The 23,635-nt window shown below is 39.3% G+C and overlaps 2 protein-coding genes across 2 annotated transcripts; one reads left to right on the forward strand and one right to left on the reverse strand.

Moving 5' to 3' along the window:
* Positions 1 to 6,021: 6,021 nt before the first annotated feature.
* Positions 6,022 to 8,814, forward strand: LOC148772447 (uncharacterized). Its single transcript, XM_088815042.1, has one exon. It carries the CDS (start codon positions 6,022 to 6,024, stop codon positions 8,812 to 8,814), a length of 2,793 nt encoding a protein of 930 aa, XP_088671168.1.
* Positions 8,815 to 21,807: 12,993 nt separating this feature from the next.
* Positions 21,808 to 23,168, reverse strand: LOC105969812 (aspartic proteinase CDR1). The gene has a single exon (XM_012994590.2). The coding sequence runs from the start codon at positions 23,141 to 23,143 to the stop codon at positions 21,830 to 21,832; it is 1,314 nt and encodes a 437-aa protein (XP_012850044.2). The 5' UTR covers positions 23,144 to 23,168; the 3' UTR covers positions 21,808 to 21,829.
* Positions 23,169 to 23,635: the final 467 nt, after the last annotated feature.

Consider the following 23,635-nt stretch of genomic DNA (forward strand, 5'->3'; position numbering starts at 1 on the left):
GCAAGTTCCTAGTACAATTAAAATAAACCTACAAATGGGAAATAACAAAACATATAAATAATAGAATATAAAGGTGGTCAATGAATATTGTAATTTTTTGTATATAGAATTACCTTCATATATGCTGAAAAACTTTCTTGTATACAACATTATTTGTAACATTGGTCCTATCACCAGATTCCGAGTTAAACAAAATCTATATGCCACTTCGACTCTTAACTCTCGAGAGTGCGACATAGAGTTGCATGTGACTGAAAACAGGTCTCGGCAAATACAGACCCACGTGAGAAAGAGTCTGTCATAGACTTTTATTGATTGTCATTGCGAATGATACCATCAGCGGAAACTGACGTTGCTGGAATTTAATAGACAATGTAGAGTTGGACGGTACCAAAGTCATCTAGGAATGAACACCAAATCACCAATATGTTTACCGGATAGGAACCTGGAGTTGAAAACGTGTTTTCCCATATTAACAACCTGAAGCCTTGTTCCATTGCACAATCCTCTGGCCTGATCAATATTTCTGATGAGCATAACGGGAATACCTCTTTCCAATATCAACTTATGCGGTGGAATTCTGGAGTATGATATGGTGTTGAGAAACTCAGGTGAGTATATATCTGCGTTGACATCCGACAATAACTCCTCCTTGCACATACTATCGGAGCTGAAATAGACCTTCTCCTCTCCAGTTATGATCGACAAAAAATGATCGTTCACAAAACCGACACTTTCATTAGTGGGTGCAAGAATTGCTCTGCCTTCGAAATACTCGGGAGTGAAAAGGTTGGTCACCAGATCGGGATAGACAAATTCTATAAGATCCAAAAAGAGATCTGAAGAATTCCGAATCTGCATGTCATCGGGAATTTCAAATGCGGCATCACCGTCATTTACCTCGCCACCATCGCCATTGCCGATTCTCAATATCTATTTCGCAAATTCTCTTATTTCATCTGCATTGGCGGAAGAGGAGGACAACTCAAGTCTCATGTTCTTGTTCAACTTCATAACGTTACATTGTATCAACAACGGTGATGAATTGATTGTATCATGAACAATGTCTTGTCTCAACGCTTTCAACACAACTGGCAGAATTTGCCGAAAGTCCCCTCCAAACACTACAACCTTGCATCCGAATTGCATATCTTAATCAAGTATAGATTTCATTGTTTTGTCGACTGCTTCGAAACAGTACCTGTTCATCATCGGTGCCTCGTCCCATATGATTAGCTTTGCGCTAGACAACAATTCTACCTGTGGGCTCTGTTGTTTGATGTTGCATGTGGAGTTGTCATGTACAATTATTGGCAGTCCAAATCTCGAATGAGCAGTTCTGCCACCTGGAAGTAGAAGCGAAGCAAAACCACTGGAAGCAACATTTATAACTATTTCGTCTTTTGAGCGGATAGCAGCCGATAAAGTTTTCCATACGAAAGTCTTTCGTGTTCCTTTATGCCCATAAAGAAAGAACAGTCCACCTATGTCTTTTGTAACAGCATCCATGATATAATCGAACACTTTTTAATAAATAGTTTCCTCCATTGAGTTCTAACAAATATTTGATAAAAAATTTCTCCAAATAATAAAATGAATGGTTGATATGCAATACAAAGCAGTAGAAAACATTTAAATAAAAACTATTTCGTAAAGTATAAGTGATCAATTAAGCCAAAATAAGTGGAAAAGTTAAAAATCAAAGGTTTATTTACCGTATACAAAGAGTGAATACACCGTTGGTCCCAAAATTGTACAACCATAACGACCAATTAATTCAAATTCTTAATTTGATCCAAACAATTATTGTTATTGCGTTTGATAACAACAACCCTAACGCATGTATCTAATACAGTGCGAGTAACCTATATATTTTGTACAGTGGTCATACGAAATAACAAACAATTATCAAAACAACAACAATATAAATGTTTAATGAAATAAAATCATTTTACACTAAATTTACCTTGATAAAAAATCTCGAGTGGAATCGATAGTAAGTTCATAGTACAATACAAATTACGAATAACCATACATATAATTAATAAAAAATTAAAGGTTGTTATTTAATAATGTATACAATTTTACGTAGTTACCTTAATATATGATGAAAAGTTTCCAGGTGTACCACATTGTTTGTAACGTTGGTCAAATCCCCAGATTCCTACTTGATAAAAATCGTACATATGGGTTATTTAATTGAACAGGTTGCACACCAGATTTGGATAAACAAACTCTATAAGTTCCAAAAAATGAATCGAAAGAATCATGAATTGGCATGTCATTGGGAATTTCAATTCCAGTACTGTTTTATTAATATCAATCTTAATCATAATCCTCAATTTATTTTATGCTACACCCAATAAAATACACCAGGTAGATCTTTACCATTCATATGTGCACAAATATACAAACACATACATTGGTTTGTGGATCCAAGGTAAAAAAATCACCCAGTGTAGTCTTCATCGGTTGTAGCAGAGAAATAACCCATAATCCTCGTACTAATACTAATAATAATACTAATACTAATACTAATAATATTATTACATATATCATATGATAATGCTAACTTTAATATACTAATGTCAATACTAATACTAATATTAATATACCAATAACAAAAACAATACTACTACCAATATCAATACCAATACCAGTAACAATACCAAAACCAAAACCAAAACCAACACCAGCACCAACACCAACACCAACACCAACACCATTACCATTACCATTACCATTACCATTACCATTACCATTACTATTACCAATCACATTACCATTACCGTTACCATATCCCTTACCATTCCCGTTAAAATTGCCATTATTATTGCCATTATTATTACCATTATCAATACCATTACCATTGCCATTACATGTACCATTATCAATACCAATAAAAATACTAATACTAATATCAATACCAATACTAATATCAATACCAATACCAATATAACCACAAATACCAATACCAATATTAATACCAATATCAATACCAATACTAATACCGATGTCAATACCAATATCAATATTAATACCAATACCAATAGAAATATCAATAACAATAACAATACCATTACCAATACCATTACAATTATTATTACCATTACCATTACTAATAATCTTAATCCTACTCCTAATTGAAATTCTAATCATAATCCTATTCGTAATACTAATGTTAATCATAATACTAATCACTGTTCTAATCATAGTCATAATACTAATGCTAATGCTAATGATAATACTAATACTACTACTAATACTAATAATAATATGAATATCAATACCAATAGTACTAATGTCATTATCAATACCATTACCATTATCATTATCATTATCATTATCATAACCATTACCATTACCATTACCACTACCATTACCATTACCACTACCGTTACTATTACCATTACCAAAGCTAATATACTAATGCTAATCATAATGCTAATGTTACTCCTAACCCTAATTATAATCCTAATACCCATTCTAATTATAACTATAATCCTAATCACAATCCGGATCATAATTATAATCATAAGGCTAATACTAATCTTAATCCTAATACTAATTCTAATCATAATCCTAATAATAATAATATTGATCCTAATTCTTATCCTAATAAAAATCGAAATATGCTAATGATAACGCTATTCTTAATACCAATCCTAATATGCTAATGGTACTGCTAATCCTAATCCTAATTCTAATGATAATGATAATACTAATACTACTACTAATTATAATCATAAAGCTAACCCTAATAATAATATGCATACTGATATTAATCATAATATGCTAATGCTAATGCTAATATTAATGCTAACAGAATAATACTAATATTAATACTATTACTATTACTAATACGAATAATAATATTAATACTAATACCAATACTAATACTAATACCAATACCAATACCAATACCAATACCAATACCAATACCAATACCAATACCAATACCAATACCAATACCAATACCAATACCAATACCAATACCAATACCAATACCAATACCAATACCAATACCAATACCAATACCAATACCAATACCAATACTAATACCAATAATAATACTAATACTAATACTAATACTAATACTAATACTAATACTAATACTAATACTAATACTAATACTAATACTAATACTAATATAAATACTAATAGTAATACTAATATTAATATTGTTACTGATACTAATACTAATACTGATATTGGTACTAATAAAGCTACTGATATTGATAATAATATTAATATTGATACTGGTAGTGATACTAATACTAATACTGATACTTGTACTAATACTCATAATAATACTCATACTGATATTAATTTAAATGTTAATACTAATACTAATACTAATACTCATATTCATACTGATACTAATGCTAATAATAATAATAATACTCATATTGATACTGATACTCATAGTAATATTAATATTCATATTAATAGTAATACTAATATGATATTAATACTGATACTGATACGCATACTAATACTCATACTAATACTCATACTGTTACTCATACTAATACTGATACTAATACTGATAATGATACTGATATTGGTAATGATAATAATGATACTGATATTGATACTGATACCTATACTAATACTGATACTGATACTAATACTGATTATGATACCGATATTGATAGTGATGTTAATATTGATATTAATACTAATATAAATATTAATACTAATACTAATACTAATGCTAATACTATTACTATTACTAATATTAATATTAATATTAATATTATTACTAATACTAATATGTTAATATTGTTAATGTTAATGCTAATGTACTAATGCTAATACCAATTATAATGCTAATGCTAATCTGGATATGCTAATCATTGTGCTAAGAGCAACTCCAATGGAGTTATTAAATGGGGTATCAAAACCCTTAACTACCATTTTGATAATTGAAATTAGAAATTTTCCACTCCAATGGAGTTATCAAATGAGTTTCTATTTTGATATTTTAATTTTTGGGATGTAAAAATACATCCGGAAGAAATAATACTTATTGGAAGTTACCTAATTTAACCACCTTAATAACCAATTAGAAAATGACATGTGTTAATTAAAATATATAATCACATTATTTATTTTTAATTATGAACTATTTGATAACATGGTTGGAGCAAATAAATTTATTTAGGTATCAAAGTAAAATATAAAATATCAAATAAATATTTGATAATTCATTTTGATATTTATGGTGATCCGGAACGGAAACCCCTAAAGCCCAAGAAGGCATTTCTTAGCCCAAATCAGAATATCTTGTGGACCCTCTTGCCGTTGGGCCCAATAAAGGATGGGCCAAGGCCCATCCTTCTCCTCCAGAGCGTTGACCCCCCGAGGGGATTAGCTCCCGAAGGGCTCGTGGGCCCCTTCCGAGGTCCTTTTAGCGGCGATGGAAAAGACCACATTAATGACGACTGACAGTTTCTCAGTAGACTGGCTCCGGCGCATTAATGGCCCTGTCAAATCGCATTTAATGTTTGAATGACTAAAAGATCCGCCGTTAGGGAAAAGTCCCTCGTTTAGGCTAGTCCGTCCGGTACGTAAGGGAGCCGCTCTAGCCTCCCCGAGGAAATGATGTCCGACGCCGCCCGAAGAAAGGGGAAAAGCAGCCACCTCGACAGTGTATCCGGTTTTCCCGGGAACACCGGGTTGGAATGCTATAAATAACTGCCCACACTCAATAGGTAAAGGCAGGTAAGAATCCCAAATCAATACATGCATCATACACCCCTCCAAACCACTGTGTCTTATCACTGACTTGACCGTCGGAGTGCTAACCCCGGCATTAGTCCGGTTAGCCCCCTTTGTGGATACAGGTCAACAGGTCGGTAGCCCACGCAGAAGTCAGACACTTCAAATCGTACTGCCGAGCACCCAAGGTGGTTTTGGAGGATCAACTGGCGCCGTCTGTGGGAAGCGCTTACTAAAAGCAAGCCAATCCAAGCTACGCCAGCAGGCGGTAGCATCCGACTCGTTCCAAGTAGTAACATGAGCTCCTCATCCGGCATTGTTCGTGACTTATCCGATCAGATGGAACGAGAAGCTACTCCCCCCCCTGTGGGGACAATAGGGCGAGGGCCAAGTTCGGAGCCTACGGGACTCGGGACCACTCCCGCTGAAGCAAGCACTCTGCGAGGAGCTGAGGCCTCTACAGTAACCCTTACGGTGGAACACCTGCAGGTCCTCATAGCCGCCGCATACAAGGGAGGACCTCTCCCGAGCCCAACCACTAGCGCGCCCTTCAAACGAGGACCACCGGGCCAGCTGGAGCCCCACCATGTTGACCCGGAGGAGGATACACCTGTGCTCGGGGAGGACTATGAAACCGAGGGAACACCTTTCACGAAGAGAATACAAGGAGGTGGTCTGCCGGCCACGTTCCGACCCATTACATACGAGTACACGGGGGTAACGGACCCCTGGGAGCACATATCGCGGTTTAATACTACCGCATCATTGCATCGACTGGCCGATGGGGTGAGATGTCTGGTGTTCGCGACCACCCTAGCAGGGCCGGCTCAGAGGTGGTTCAGCCAACTCCCGAGGGACTCGGTGGACAGCTTCGCTCAACTGAGAGAAATCATCCTGAATCACTTTGCAAGCTCCAAAAAACAGAAAAGAAGTACCCTCACGCTATTCGCTGTTCGTCAGAGGGAGAATGAGCCATTACGAAGTTATGTGCGGAGATTCAACACAGCGACGCTGGAAATACCCGCGACTAGTGAGGAGGTACTCATTAACGCATTAGCACAGGGACTACGTATGGGGGAATTCTTTGATTCCATTTCAAAAAAGGCTCCGACCTCTTTCAATGACCTACTGAGGAGGGCGGAGAAATACATAAACGCAAAAGAAGCACGCCAGAGCCGGGCCTCCGAAATGACCAGAGTACCAGAAAGAAGAAAGGAGAGGGGCAAAGATGACGGAAGGAAGCCCCCGGAGGTATTCCCCCGAAGGGAGGGAGGTGCCGAAAGGCGCACAGGGCCGCGGTTCGAAAATTACGCTCCCCTAAACGCGCCACCCTCGGAAATCCTGGTCGCCATAGCCCACCACCCGCGACTAAAGTGGCCCCGGACATACTCGGAGGTCCCAAAGAAGCCAATGGGATCGGGCGCATACTGTCGTTTCCATAATGATCACGGCCACTCCACTGACGACTGCCAACATCTGCGTGATGAGATAGAAAGGCTAATAAGAAACAAGAATCTATCAGAATTCGTGAGGGAAGGCCGAGAAGTGACGCCCAAGGGTTCCAGGAAACCCGGGTTGCCCCCTCCGGGTACAGAGAAGCCAGGGAAAACTGAGGCTCCTCAACCTCCTAACAACTACATCCACACGATTTTTGGAGGACCCGCCGGAGGAGATTCGAACCGGGCTCGGCGAGCCCATCTGCGCGAGCTTCAGGAGCTACGAGGAGAGCTGGCTATGATGTACCAGGTGTCCCTCGCCCCACCCATCACGTTTGGAGTAGAGGACGAGACAGGTATACACCAGCCGCACAACGACGCGCTCGTAATCACGGCAATGGGTGCCAACTATGATGTCGCAAGGATATTAGTAGATACGGGAAGCTCAGCGGACATAATATACTACGATTGTTTCAGACAAATGCGTTTGAACCTAGAGGTGCGACGAGTTGATACGGCGTTGGTAGGCTTCGCGGGAGAAGTAGTGCAGCCAATGGGAGAAGTTACCCTACCTATATCCTTGGGGACTGAGCCCCTCCGAGCCACCCGATCGGTTAGGTTTCTAATCATTGACGCTCCGTCCACCTACAACATGATAATGGGTCGCCCGTCAATGAACGTCTTCGAAGCAATAGTATCTACCTTCCACATGAAAATGAAATTCCTGGTAATGGACAAGGTGGGGGAAGTAAGAGGCGATCAGGAGCTCGCGAGAAAGTGCTATAACCTCGCCCTGCGAGAGAGCAGACGCATCAATCCGGTAAGTTGGGGAAAAACAGAAAGGCCCCGGGAAGATGATATAGGAAGATCCGAGGAGAAAAGACCCCGAGTAGACCCTGAAGAAAAAGAGGAGACACATATACAACCAATGGAGGAGCTGGCAGTAGTACATTTAAGCGAGGAGGATCCGAGTCGGATAACAAAAATGGGCACTAGGATGAGCCCGGATACCGCGGAGAAACTGCAGTTGTTCCTACAAGAAAACCAAGACGTGTTCGCATGGACTCCTCGCGATCTGCGAGGAATTGACCCCATGGTTACGGAACACTGCTTAAATGTCAGACCTGACGCTCGCCCGGTCAAGCAAAAGAGGAGACACTTCGGCGCCGAAAAGGACAAGGTGATAGAAGCTGAGGTTAAAAAGTTGCTCGAGGCGGGACACATCCGAGAGGTGAGATTCCCGTCCTGGTTGTCAAATGCGGTCCTCGTCAGGAAAGCAGATGGATCATGGCGAATGTGCGTGGACTTTCGCGACCTCAACCAGGCCTGTCCCAAAGATCATTACCCGCTCCCGAGGATCGATCAGCTGGTAGACTCAACAGCCGGGTGCGCAATGTTAAGCATGATGGACGCATCCCAAGGGTACCACCAAATTCGTCTAAGGGAAGAGGATCAGGAGAAGGTCAGTTTCGTCACCTCCACAGGAACATACTGCTATGTAGTAATGCCTTTTGGATTGAAGAACGCGGGAGCAACATACCAAAGGCTAGTGGATAAGATGTTCCGGGAGCAGTTGGGAAAAAAACATGGAAGTCTACGTGGACGACATGCTCGTCAAAAGCAAAGAAGTCGACACACATATAAAGTGACCTAAGGGAGACATTCGGCACGCTGCGCAAGTACGGGATGAAGCTTAACCCATCTAAATGCGCGTTCGGAGTACAAACGGGAAAATTTCTAGGCTATATGGTGACACCAAGAGGGGTTGAGGCCAACCCCGAAAAAGTGCGAGCCGTCATGGAAATGAGGCCACCAAGAAGCATAAAGGAGGTACAGACATTGGCGGGAAGGATAACCGCCTTGAGCCGTTTCATTTCCCGAGTAGCAGACGTCAGTCACCCGTTTTTTAGGATTTTACGAAAGAGTCAGCGGTTCGAGTGGGACGAGGCCGCCGACAAAGCGTTCGAGCAATTAAAGGTAGCCTTGACGCAGCTCCCACTCCTAGTAAAACCAGAGACCGGGGAGCAATTGTATGTGTACATGGCAGTAGGAGAGCAAGCCATCAGCGCGGTGCTCCTTAGCGAGAGGAAGGGGGCGCAGTACCCGATCTACTATGTGAGCAGGATGCTTAAAGGAGCGGAGAAAAGGTACTCGGAAATCGAAAAGATGGGGCTAGCGTTCGTTACTGCTGCTCGGAAGCTAAGGCCATACTTCCTCTCTCACTCAATTGTCGTCAGGACCAATTTCCCCCTCAAAGCAACTCTGGGGAAAATAGACGTTTCAGGGAGAATGGTCAAATGGGCGGTCGAGTTAGGGCAATTTGATATAGAGTACGAGCCGAGAATTTCCATCAAGGCTCAGGCTTTAGCGGACTTCTTACAGGAAACCACACGAAGTGAGGAAGAGCAAATGTGGAAAATATATATTGACGGATCGTCAAGTCCGGTCGGGAGCGGGGCCGGCGTGGTTATAATAAGTCCCGAGAAGGAAGAGTACGAGTACGCTATCAAACTGACATTTAAGGCTTCTAACAACAAAGCCGAGTACGAAGCCTTGATACATGCACTTCAGATAGCCGCTGAGGTAGGAGCTGATGTGGTGGAAATATACTCAGACTCTCAATTGGTCGTACAGCAGGTCAACGGAGCATTCGAGACAAGGGACGAGAGGATGGAAGAATATAGGGCTAAGGCGAAAGCCCTGATGAGTAACTTTCGACGGGCAATTCTCGAGCAAATCCCTAGGGAAGAGAATGAAAAGGCAGATTTCCTGGCAAGGATAGGGAGCCTCTCCGCAGAGTGCTCCTCTAGGAACATAACCATTTTGACGGGATTACCTAAGAAGCCACAGGAGCTTTTTAGCACGGACGCGACGGTCGATTGGCGAGCCAAAATCGTACAATGCCTGCAAGGTGGAGTGATCCCGGACCGCCGAGAGCAAGCCAAGATGGAGTCCAAGGCCCGGTACTTTTGCCTAGACGGAGGCGTCCTATACAAACGAGGGTTTACGAGGCCACACCTCCGATGTTTGGGGGAGGCAGAAGCCTCCCATGCTATTCGTGAGGTACACGAGGGATGTTGCGGAGACCACGCGGGCGGAAGGACGATAGCATTGCGATTGCTGAGGGCGGGATACTTTTGGCCCACGATGAGGAAGGATGCATTTCGAATGGTAAGAAGTTGCGAGAAATGCCAGAAATATGGCCCTCGCATACACGTCCCTGGAGCAGATATGACAATCGTAGACGCACCGTGCCCATTCGCGCAATGGGGAATAGACCTGGTCGACCCTCTACCTATGGCCTCGGGCCAACGAAAATTTCTGGTAGTAGCCATCGATTATTTCTCCAAGTGGGTAGAGGCGGAGGCACTCGCCAGAATCACAGATACAGAAGTAATGAAATTCATTTGGCAGAACATCTGTTGTAGGTATGGGATACCTAGGAACCTGGTGTCGGATAACGGGACGCAGTTTAACTCGGCGAAAATCAACAAGTGGTGCGAGGGAATGGGAATCAAGCAAAGGTTCGCGGCGGTTGCACACCCACAGGCCAATGGCCAAGTTGAGGTAACAAACAGGACGCTGATGGAAGGAATAAAGAAACGTTTGGAAAAGGCGAAAGGCAGTTGGGTGGATGAACTCCACTCGGTCCTATGGTCTTACAGGACATCTCCAAAGGAGGCCACGGGGGAAACACCGTTCGCACTAGTACATGGTACTGAAGCAGTAATACCATTAGAAGTAGGCATGCCCTCGAGCCGTATACTAAGTTTCCACGAGAGGAGAAACAATGACGAAATAAGAGGGGACTTGGACTTGATCATAGAGAAGAGAGAGCAAGCGGCGATCAAAATGGAAGCAAGCAAGGCCAGGATGAAGAACGCATATGACAAAAAAGTAAAAACGAGACAATTCCAAGTAGGTGACCTGGTGTTGAAGCAAGCGGATGCCTTGAAAGCGGTGGGAAAAATGGGCCCCAACTGGGAGGGCCCTTACATTGTCAAGAAAGTACTCAAAGGAGGGGCATACGAGTTGGCAGATGCGGAGGGAAAAAAGTTACCTCGGCCGTGGAACATAGGCCACCTGAAGAAGTTCTTTACATAAAACTTAAGACGAATATTTCGGAGAAAATGAAGAAGGTGTTTTGTGAAATGTTTTTTGTAGTCGCCTGTCAATGCCGACATCCTTGTATTTTGTAGTAGTAAATGAAGAAGATGTTTTGTGGCAGCTCATCGAACGTAGGCTCGTAAATTTTTTACAAAAATTCTCCCAAGGGTTAGGGTGGACCAGCTGAGCTCGAGCTCGCTGGCAACTGAGTGCCTTGACCCCCGAGCTCGAGCTCTGGGGCGAGACCTTGGCCCTTGGAAATTTTTTATCAGAAATTCTTCCAAGGGTTAGGGTGGACCAGCTGAGCTCGAGCTCGCTGGCAACCGAGTGCCTTGGCCCCCGAGCTCGAGCTCCGGGGCGAGACCTTGGCCCTTGGAAATTTTTTACAAAAATTCTTCCAAGGGTTAGGGTGGACCAGCTGAGCTCGAGCTCGCTGGCAACCGAGACCTTGGCCCTTGGAAATTTTTTACAAAAATTCTCCCAAGGGTTAGGGTGGACCAGCTGAGCTCGAGCTCGCTGGCAACCGAGTGCCTTGACCCCCGAGCTCGAGCTCTGGGGCGAGACCTTGGCCCTTGGAAATTTTTTACAAAAATTCTCCCAAGGGTTAGGGTGGACCAGCTGAGCTCGCTGGCAACTGAGTGCCTTGACCCCCGAGCTCGAGCTCTGGGGCGAGACCTTGGCCCTTGGAAATTTTTTACAAAAATTCTCCCAAGGGTTAGGGTGGACCAGCTGAGCTCGAGCTCGCTGGCAACCGAGTGCCTTGACCCCCGAGCTCGAGCTCTGGGGCGAGACCTTGGCCCTTGGAAATTTTTTACAAAAATTCCCCCAAGGGTTAGGGTGGACCAGCTGAGCTCGAGCTCGCTGGCAACCGAGACCTTGGCCCTTGGAAATTTTTTATCAGAAATTCTTCCAAGGGTTAGGGTGGACCAGCTGAGCTCGAGCTCGCTGGCAACCGAGTGCCTTGACCCCCGAGCTCGAGCTCCGGGGCGAGACCTTGGCTCTTGGAAATTTTTATTTTTAAACATAAAAATTACAAAGAGGCCACTGAAAGTTCTTATGGACAGAAAACCTAAAATTGGTAAAATAACATTGGCAAAATAATATAGAAGCATTCCAAAGACAGATGCGGATAATCGAAAAAGCAAAACAAACATGTCTTAAAACTGGAAAAACAAAACAAAGTCTTATCATAAGGATTCTAGCAAAAATCTAAGATTGGGCAGAGGAGGCACGAGGATCGAGAGCAGTTGCTGAGGCTGGCGGACCCGCGGGCGCAAAAACAGCAGGCAGATGAGTAAAGCTGGAAGGAACCTCTTGAGCAGCCAAGGCTGCGGGCGCACCAACGGGAGCTTGGCTAGCAGCCACTGATGAAGCAGGAGCAGGCACGCGGGTAGAACCCGCGGCAAAAGAGGGCCTCAAAGAAGCAAGTAACTGCTTAGTGAGGGGTTCCCACCAAGGGTCACCGATGAGCTCTTGTGGGTTGCCCTTCCAGAGGGGAAGCTCACGGCGCATCTTGCTCAGAACCAATGTGGGAGGAAAGTCAACAGACACCCCCTGCTCCCCAGAAAGAATCTCACAAGCCCGGATGGTCTCCTTCACGTAGTGCATCCCGATAGGGCAGGCTTGACTGAGGAAGAGCTTGGTGTGGGGATATCGATCGATGAGAAGGGCTCGATATCGGTCTAGCACGGCTAGTCCTTCGACCGTAGACAAGGTCTCTCCCAGGGATTTGTTTCTTTCTTCAGTAAGGCACCGCTCCATCTCGACCCGACTCTCGCGAGTCAAAGCCTCGAGCTGCTCTAAAGCCCAATCCCGCTCCTCACAAACACGAGCCAACCGACCCTCTAGCACACTCTTTATTTCATTATACTTGGCCATAGCATCAGCAAGTTTCTCCGAGAGGTCTTCGCACTGTTTAACCACAGCCCCATTCTCGGTCATCAAAGCGTGAAGACGGGCCGAGGTCCTTTCACTCTCGGCGCGAGCATGAGCTAGTTGGTCGCTAAGCTCACGGTTGATTCGACATTGGGCCGAGGGATCTTCGTTGCCAAAGCCGGAGGCCATGATCGAGCTCGCCTAGGATGTAGGAGGGAGAGTAATGTCAAAAGTATACGCACTAAAGATAAAAACAAAAGAAAGAGGAAAAAGCGGGTTAAAGTACCTGGGCCAAACACAGGGCCAATTGGGCGCGCTTCGAAGAGTGAGGAAGACCACGGAGATACATGGCATCTGCAGAGCTTTGCCCCTGGGCTAATTGGAGAAGCACGGAATCGACCGTGGCGGTAGGGTCCTGAACGGTGAATAAGCAGGGAAACTCTGAGCAAGACCTCTTTGCGGGAGGAGAGAAATCGCTCACGAGGGGACGCTTGGAACTCACCCCAACTGACTCACCCTGGGCCTCGACCAGTTCGTGGCTCGAGCTAGGCAGAGCGGCGACCGTGTTGCCCTCCGTCTCGCTTCCAAGTATGTCAATCACCAGCCTAGGACTTGCTGAGGGCTCGGCGGGAGGGGAAGGACGAGGACTCGGCGAGCTGGAGCTAAGGGAAGGGGCTTGAGCCCCCCGAGAAGGTTCGCCAACGGCACCGACCCCAGTAGAGGGACAAGAGGGGGCAGCCAGGCTTTTCTTCTCAGCCTCTGCCATCTCCATGAGCATGTCCAACATCATCTCACCTGCAAGGATATTTTCTCAAGAGTCAGTAGGAGAAGCATAAAAGGGAAAGGGGATTAAGCAGAATAAGTATACCCCAGGAGCGAGGGTCAGAGGAGGGAGTCCGCCAAAGATGGGCGCGAGAGAAAAGGGAGGGGTTGTTCACTATCTTCTCAACGTTCCAAGAACGCGGTTGAGCGAGGGCAAGCAATGAGGCTGTCTCGCTCTCGTAGCTGCAATTAGTTTTAGCCCGTTTCGGAGACTTGGAGAGAGGAGTGGGATCGAAAGGCCAAGGCGAGGGCGAGCGAACGAAGAAGAACCGTCGCTGCCAGGAGTCTATCTTTGTAACCATCCCGCTAAAAAGACGTTCGGGAATGCGGGTAGAAAGGTGAAAGTAACCCGAGGCGGATTTATTGTGGGTAAAAAGCTGAAAAAAGAAATCCGGCCTAGGGTCTATGCCGTGACTGACGCACACTATATAGAAACAAGACATGAACTTTATGGCATTTGGATGAAAATAGTGTAAAGGGATTCGGTAAACTTGACTAACCCCAATGTAAAAGGGGTGGAGAGGAAGGGTTAGACCCGCCCTAAATTGATCTAGGTACCAAGTAAGGTACCCAGGCGGAGGTTGAGAAGGCAATTGAGAGGGAGTAGGGAGAAGAAGCTCGAAGGAAGGATCCAGACCCTGACAGGAGCGAAGGATGTCCAGATCTAGAGAGTCCACTAGAGAATGGGTAGCCTTCCCATTCGGAGCGGCTCTCCCCCTCGAGGCTCCTTTCCGGGAAGGAGAGGAACCCGAGACCTTTTTCTTTAGGGGACGGAGTCGCCCCCGAGCTGTCGGAGCAGGTCCCAGCAAGGGAAGGGAGGCCGTCCTCTCCGACGAAGAGGAGGAGGTGCTCCGGGAAACCATGAGCAGCCGATTTATTTTCGCAAACAAAAATCAAACAAAAGGAAAGAGAAGGAGTACCTGTCAAGGAGGGAAGGAGCGTCAGAATGTAGAAGACGAAGTAGAAAAGAAATAAGGGGAAGTAGGGTAGGCAAGGAGGGAAAAGGCAAACGACTTTGTTTTTTGAAATACCAAGCCCACCCTTAAATGAACGCAGAAGACGAGGGGTCCTTTAGTGAGAATCACGGTTTCCTAGGTAAAACCCGAAAAGTCGTCAAACAAGGTTAAGGATGGGCCACGTGGCCAGAAGTTTGAACACTCCGACCCCCCAAGTCTCCATTTCCAGTCGTAGGAAGCTCGGAGTGGGGGACTAGTTGATCCGGAACGGAAACCCCTAAAGCCCAAGAAGGCATTTCTTAGCCCAAATCAGAATATCTTGTGGACCCTCTTGCCGTTGGGCCCAATAAAGGATGGGCCAAGGCCCACCCTTCTCCTCCAGAGCGTTGACCCCCTGAGGGGATTAGCTCCCGAAGGGCTCGTGGGCCCCTTCCGAGGTCCTTTTAGCGGCGATGGAAAAGACCACATTAATGACGACTGACAGTTTCTCAGTAGACTGGCTCCGGCGCATTAATGGCCCTGTCAAATCGCATTTAATGTTTGAATGACTAAAAGATCCGCCGTTAGGGAAAAGTCCCTCGTTTAGGCTAGTCCGTCCGGTACGTAAGGGAGCCGCTCTAGCCTCCCCGAGGAAATGATGTCCGACGCCGCCCGAAGAAAGGGGAAAAGCAGCCACCTCGACAGTGTATCCGGTTTTCCCGGGAACACCGGGTTGGAATGCTATAAATAACTGCCCACACTCAATAGGTAAAGGCAGGTAAGAATCCCAAATCAATACATGCATCATACACCCCTCCAAACCACTGTGTCGTATCACTGACTTGACCGTCGGAGTGCTAACCCCGGCATTAGTCCGGTTAGCCCCCTTTGTGGATACAGGTCAACAGGTCGGTAGCCCACGCAGAAGTCAGACACTTCAAATCGTACTGCCGAGCACCCAAGGTGGTTTTGGAGGATCATATGGGTTGGAGTTGCTCTAATGCTAATTATAAGTGTAATCTTAATATTATCCAAATCATTATCATATTCATAATCCTATTCATAACACTAATCATAAATCTAATCGTAATCCTAATCCTATTCCTAACACTAATCATAATTCTAACCATAACCCTAATAATTTTAATACTAATAATGCTAAGGGTAAAATTCATTTTGCACCCCTGTACTATGATAAATATATCGTTTACCCCCCTGAAGTATTGAAAACATCAAATACCCCCCTGCCGTTAGTTTTTTTCTTCTAATTTCGTTAGTCAAACCCTTTGACCGACTATTGCAAAGAAATGTTGGCTTTTTTGTAACGAAAATACCCCAAAAAATTTCTATATATAGATTTCAGGGCTTTTAGTTTTCATTTTTTGTGGGTTTTGTGCCGTTAGTTTTCCTATATATAGAATTTTTTTGGGGTATTTTCATTAAAAAAAGCCAACATTTCTTTGCAATAGTCGGTCAAAGTGTTTGACTAACGGAATTAGAAGAAAAAAACTAACGGCAGGGGGGTGTTTGATGTTTTCAATACTTCAGGGGGGTAAACGATACATTTATCATAGTACAGGGGTGCAAAATGAATTTTACCCTAATGCTAATGGTAATGGTAATGGTAATGCTAATATTAATTATAATTCTAATTCTAATTTTAATTGTAATGATAATCTTAATCCTAATGCTAATCATAATCTTAATACTCATACATGTCATTAATTGTAGTACTAATCATAAGCATAATTTTAATTATAATTTTAATACTAATATAAATCATAATCATAATCCTTATTCTAATCCTAATCCTAATCATTATCCTAATCTTAATATTAATTCTAATACTATAATAATCCTAATTATAATTCGAATCCTAATCCTAGTTTTAATACTAATACTAATTCAAAGAATATTAAGTATAATCCTAATACCAATCACAATCATAATTGCGTTTTTGCATCATTTTTTTTTTGCAATGATCTATTATTTTGTATCAAAAATATTTTATTAAATCACGCAACATTTATATCAAAATCCTTATGTGTGGTAGCCGAAGCATCAAAAAACACATATTAAATATATTAGAAATTAACATTTAATTATATTATCAAAATGACATTAAAATTATTTAAAATATTAAAAGAATATCAGAAAACGTTAATGTTCACATGGCAGACAAAAAAAAATAGTGCCATTTTTTGCATTATACAGTAGTATAGTCATGTTCATGTAAAGTGTATTTTATCAAATTATTTATTATGCAATATTTTTTTAATATAAATCTATGTTTATGAATTCAAATAATTTTTTTTGTAACACCACCAATCAAGGAATTATAATAAGGGAAGATTTGAAATTGCCTTTAACTAAATTCAAATTAAATTAATTATTATTAAAATTAAATTAAATTTAAAAATAAATCTATTTAGAATTTCCAAGAAAGTTGATATATTTAGAGCATTTTATAAATGATAGGATATAAATATATTAATAAATTAATTAAATATATTTAATTATCTTTAATTTTAGAAAATGGTGACATGTTTTTTGATGATTTATTTTCACCAATCAATTTGACACATGGGATGATATTGAATACATGTCACCAATTGAAATTGCCAAATGTCAAACAATTGAGGATGTAATTCAAATTTTAGATATTATATAACATAAGTTACATTAGATCTTATTATATAATGAAATATTACAATAAAACATAAGCAAAACGAAAAAATAAAAAAAAACATCCATTGAACAAACTAAATGTTTTTTTTGTACAAACAACATCACTCAATTGTTACATAAATTACGGAAGGAAAAAAAAACACATGACCATGTGCAGCAAGAATTTTCATGTGAAAGTAAAGAAATATTGTGTGGATTAAGGATGCTACGTAATGGGTGAGAAGCGAGGGTATTATACTTTGTTTTCCGTGACCCATTTTCTAACCAAATCTCGTAAAAGTCATGCTTTTTTATATATAAAAATCCATCAAATATTTTCACCAATTGCAATGAAAGATCTACCAATTGAATAATTTGATAATAAAAGTTTATGAGAATTTCTTTTATATCTCACATGATAAAATAAAAATTGAAATAATTTAAAGAGACCTTTTTTTTTTGCCTTTTTCGCTCGAAATTAGGTTGTACTCAATTAGAATAAATGATATTCTAATTTTGTATAATGTATCTCGAAAAACAAAATCACTAAAAATATGACCATTCCCTCATAAAATTTAAAAAAAAATATATTATAGTGTGCAGTGTGGATGATATATTGTGGTTTGAGGGTGAAAAATACTTATAAATATTTTTTGGGGTGGAAAATGCCAAAAGACTACATGTTTAAGGGTGGGTCAATGAGTTTTAAATTTCAAAATTATTGCCAACTAACATACTACGGTAGTTAACATGAAGCATATTATATTGAATATGTATCTATAACATAACTTTATAAAAATAAATATTCGAAAAATTCACAAAAAAATGACTATATTTTCAAAAACACAAAAAAATCACTCGATTTGATTAAAATTAAATACCTTTGAAATGTTTATATCAATTTACAAATGTATTCTACCTTATTAACATATGCTAACACTGCATTCTAAAACACAAACAATTCTAGCAATGGATAAGAACAAAGTGTATCAATAAAGTGTCCCCTTAAATGAGTAAGAAAAAAAAAAAAAAAAAAGAAGAAGATTTAATAGCAAGCGTCGTGCGCTCGCTCTCATCTATTGCATGTGGAATCTTTAATTTTGTTGATAAATTTGATCAACATGTTCCTCCTATTATAACCAAAATAAAATAATTATATTGGTATTTATAACGGAACATTTTGAGAAAAAAATAATATAGAAAAAACAATATGCATCGAACGAACTAAAATAATAATTACACAAAAATTAACGTAAATCTCCATAATTGAATACAAATATTAAAAAAAATGTGTTGACTATAGTGTTTTCGTGTGATTCCAAAAAGTGGGGTGTAGAGTATGAATGTGATTGAATGTGTTAGGATGAAGGGTTTTTATACTAATTTTCGGAGAATAAAAAAGTAAAAGAAAAATGTTATGAAGGAAAGAGAGATTTAATGGCATATATTTAGAAGATAATTGAGGAAATTAATTTAAATTACACTTAGTGAATAATGACTAATTGACAAAATAATCAATTCATGTGATATTCATTCTGAAAATAAATTTCCGGAGATTTGATTGTAATAAAAAAGATTTGATTTTGATATTTATAATATATAGGATATAAATAACATTATGAAAAAATGAGGTTAATTAATTTTAAATCAATCATTCATTTCATTATTATAATTTACAATTATCTACAAACGTCCAAATTAGGTATTAATACATAAATATTCATTGATTTTCATTTTATAAGGAAATATTTTAAATGTTTAGTAATTATGGAAATGTGCATTGAAGAGGTTACTAAATATTTAAAACCAATGTAAATTTATTTGATTCAAATTATCTAGAGAAATAATTGACACCATTTAATACACAAATCCGGATTATTTATTTTATTTTGGGTTAATTTTTCAATTTTATTTGACTTGAAATTTTAGGATTTTTAATCCGAAAATACAGTTAAAAAAAATCAAATTCTATAATGGGCGGCAATCTATAAATCGGAAATAATGACAATTATTATTTAAACACATTCTATGAAAATCAAAATTGAATAATTTACATATTAAATTAATATGATAAATATTTTAATTGATATTAATTGATTATGATTAAAGTTGGTACCATGGAATATGGAAAAGATTTTAAATATTTTGGTAAATTGTTATGACATAAGATATTATTTTCATGTTAAAATACCAATTAATGATCCGGATAATATTTTTGGCATAAATGAATAAATTTGTTTGCCGCGTTAAAAAACATAAGTAACTTTATTGAATAAGTTGTATGCAAAGGTATTAAGGATATTGTCTCAAATAGAAAAACCTATTGTGTCTCTAAATACGAAATACCAAAAAAATCGAAATACTGTTATGCTAAATACAAAATTACAATATTACAATATTCTCTAAATACAAATTAAGACCTATGAAGCAAAACTAAATACAGTTCTGCTACGTGGGCCTTTTCTTTGAATTAGCAACACTGTATAGGGGTTGTATTATAATTTCTACAAAGTTATGTGTCATTAATGCAATTAAAAAACATAGTTATGTTCTTAAATTGGATAAAAAATAATTTTGTGCTATCTTGTTTATATCGATAATAAAAAAAATAATATTAATATGATTTAAATTTGATTACATGAAATACATAGTAAAATAAATAAGAACTTAAATTTAATAATATGCTGATTGTAAAATAAATAAGAATATAAATCTTTAGTTCATATGTATAACATCATATAACTTATATGTATAACATATAGGAGTTCATCACTGGGGTCTAACTCGTTTGATACACTCACAACACCGCCAAGAAGATATGGTAGAGTCGTTTCAATCTCTTGTATCAAAGTTAAATACACAAAAAATATGCATGAACTCCTCGTAATCCACACAACTTATGAGAAATTCCTTTAAACCAACCTCATCGCATACGACGCATGGATTGCATCCGTCTGTAGCTACAAAACCACAAAAAAATAAAAACAAAAACTTAGAAGTTGATTAACGCTAAATAATATGTATAAAAGATAAATATAAACGCGAAAAATATAAAATTAAAAAATATAACAAAACCTTGATTAAATGGGACATGCTCAAATTCATTAACATCAATCTCTTGTACTTCACCAATGTGGTTACAATCATCACATGTATAATCTTCAGATTGACTATTAGAATTAAAAATTTTCCACATTCCATCCATACAATATATGTGCATCATATCCTTGCAATGTATACAACTATGCAATCCTACTTTGAAGCCGACGTCGCCGCATATGACACATACCTTGCTATCCGTGGATCTATAAAAGTACCAAGTAAACAAACATATTTAATATCGGTGTTATTTTATTTTCCCATAAATTGGAATAAAAAAAAATGAAAAAAAATGTAAAACAAACACATTGTTCCCCAAAAACGAAGAAGGCAATTTGATGCGTTTTTCGATATGAGACTTTTTCATGTCTCCTTGTAGTACCACATCTTGCATTCCTCATAAAATTCGGAAGATAAATCTTTCCGCAAACGACCTAATTCGAACATCTAATAAAAAATAAAATTAACAATTAAGTATGAAAGATAAAGGAAATTGGTAACTATTCAACGGAAAACCATACAAAATATATATATAGGGTATAAACAATCGAAAATTACGGTATAAACTAATCGAATATTAACTAAAATAAAATGAAAAAATGGAATTAGGGTATACAACTTTTTTTAATGGATGTGGAGTGAGGTATTTATACTTATGTTTTATGTAATAAAAGGTAAATAGTATACATATTTAAGGAAATCAATTATATGCATTAAATTGATACAATTAAAATTATTTCATTTTAGAATGTAAGAATAATAATTGAATATATTATGGATTGAGAAATATATTGTTACTAAAATAGTGTGATGTTTACAAATTAAAATATATAATTACATATATATTTCGGATTTTAATTGGTATTAGATGACAAAATTAATGATTACCATAGTAACCTATATAATATTAAGGAAATATGTAATTGTCATAAAAAATGTCATTTATATATTATATATTTACGGAAATATATACTTATATATTTAATATATTCTAATATCTCATTATGGAAAGTTATAATTAAATGGACATTATATATGTAATATGTAGTGGCACATGGAACATGATTATGATGCTTACGTGGATGGTAATATGTAGTGACACATGGACATTATATATGTAATATGTAGTGACACGTGGACCATAATAAAATCATAATTAATTAATCATTTGCTACAATCAGCAGCCTTAAACGACACCGTTTTCTTCACAAGATCATACCCCACAAGGAAATCCATTTGTGCCAAATTACCATAAATATAATAGCCAGCCCCAGGCACAGGTCTAGCCGCCAAGCACACCGCCACGTCACTCGTCCTGACAAAAACATTCTCGTACTTCAACTTCACATCCGCCCCTCTAAAGTGAACTGTCACATCAGGAATATTCTTTATGTCGGTTTTCGAGTGGTAGCACAAAGTCAACACATGTTGTGGGTCCTCAATCTGCTTCAACTTAATATAGCTCTTGATTGCGTTCATGTAGCTCAAGTAGAATTCGAACGGCAAAAAAGTCAACGTCGTCCCCGAGTCGATGATAATGTTCCCGTCTTCACGATCCGTCGGATCGCCGAACTCCAGCCGTTGATTCCCGACGCTAATTCCTTCCAACGTCAAATAGTAGAAAGTTTCCGGAACTTTCTTGACTAAGGGCGTGGTTGCCACCCCACTACCCGAAACGTCCGCGTTAGCCCCGAAATTTAATTTACTCGAGCTCGATTTATTATTATTATTTGATGTTGACACCAAGCAATAAGAGAATTTCCCTTGACCTAATTGCATAACGAGCGAGGCAGGCCCACCTCCAAGACCGAAAATTCCCGATTCGCCCCCGTTGAATATCCCACCGTTTTTAAATCCACATCCAAATATAATATCGGGAAAAGAAACGACGCTTTTGCCATCGTTGTCGCTAGAGTCTAATGTGATAGTATCCGTGGCGAGGTCGCCGTTTGTGAAGGAGCCGTCACCGTAAGCCGCGTAGTAATTACAATTTTTATTATTATCGCTGCAAGAAGTCCGTCGGAAAGAACTGCAGTTTTTAGTATCGCAAGGGATATTTTTATATGTTGAGGAATTTTTCGGGTCGAAAAGGGGTAGTTTTTGCTTGAAGCATTCGGTGCACGGCTGGCATTGCGTCCACGTGATGTCACTGCCCGTGTCAGCGATGGCTAACGAAGGGATTGGCGGTGTGCCGACAGAGTATTCCATTAGGTACTCTCCGTTTGAGAGGATTAAATCCGATTCGGGTGATTTTGGCGAGATGGGGTCCAATTTAAATCGACGGGCACGATCGAACGATCTTCGTATCGCATTTGCGAGACGTTGGTTAGGAGATAAAGAAGGATTGTAGTAAGGAGATTGAGGAGAGTCTCTGTGGATTAGGTCAACGGTCAACCCTTTAGTTGATAGGGGATTACATTTAGAAATTGAAATAATTAGGGAAATAATTAGAGCTATGAAAATTGATTTGAACACCATGGTTTTTTTGGCAATGATTTTTGTAAGAGGATAGTGTGGTTTAGAGAAGAAGATTAAATTGTTATTTATAGAGGCAAATTAAATTAAAACATGTTTGAAATTGTGTTTACTTTTAAAGAATTTTCGTAATATTGTAGAAGATTTTGTTAAGATTGTATATTGTTTTTGTAATTTGCAGAATTAGTTGTTCAACCTTTTATATTTGTGAAACATCAAATTTGGTAGATCTTCTATTGATACAATTTTATTACAAGTATTTACTTTTTTAATGATTGAATTATAATAAAACTATAAAAGATTATGTTAAAGATTATAATTAGTATATTTTGGTAGTAAAACGAGCGTCGATTTCAATAATCAGGTTAAATTTGGCCAATCTAATAGAATTGCGATTACACGATCGAACAACCCAATTTACAGAATCTTAATCTCAATTGATATTAGTTTATTATTTATTTTTCTAAAATATCGAAAAAGAGATTTGAGGATTTT

The sequence above is a fragment of the Erythranthe guttata genome, chromosome 2 (assembly GCF_056151865.1).
Source record: "Erythranthe guttata isolate IM_541 chromosome 2, IM_541, whole genome shotgun sequence".
Lineage (NCBI taxonomy): Eukaryota > Viridiplantae > Streptophyta > Magnoliopsida > Lamiales > Phrymaceae > Erythranthe > Erythranthe guttata.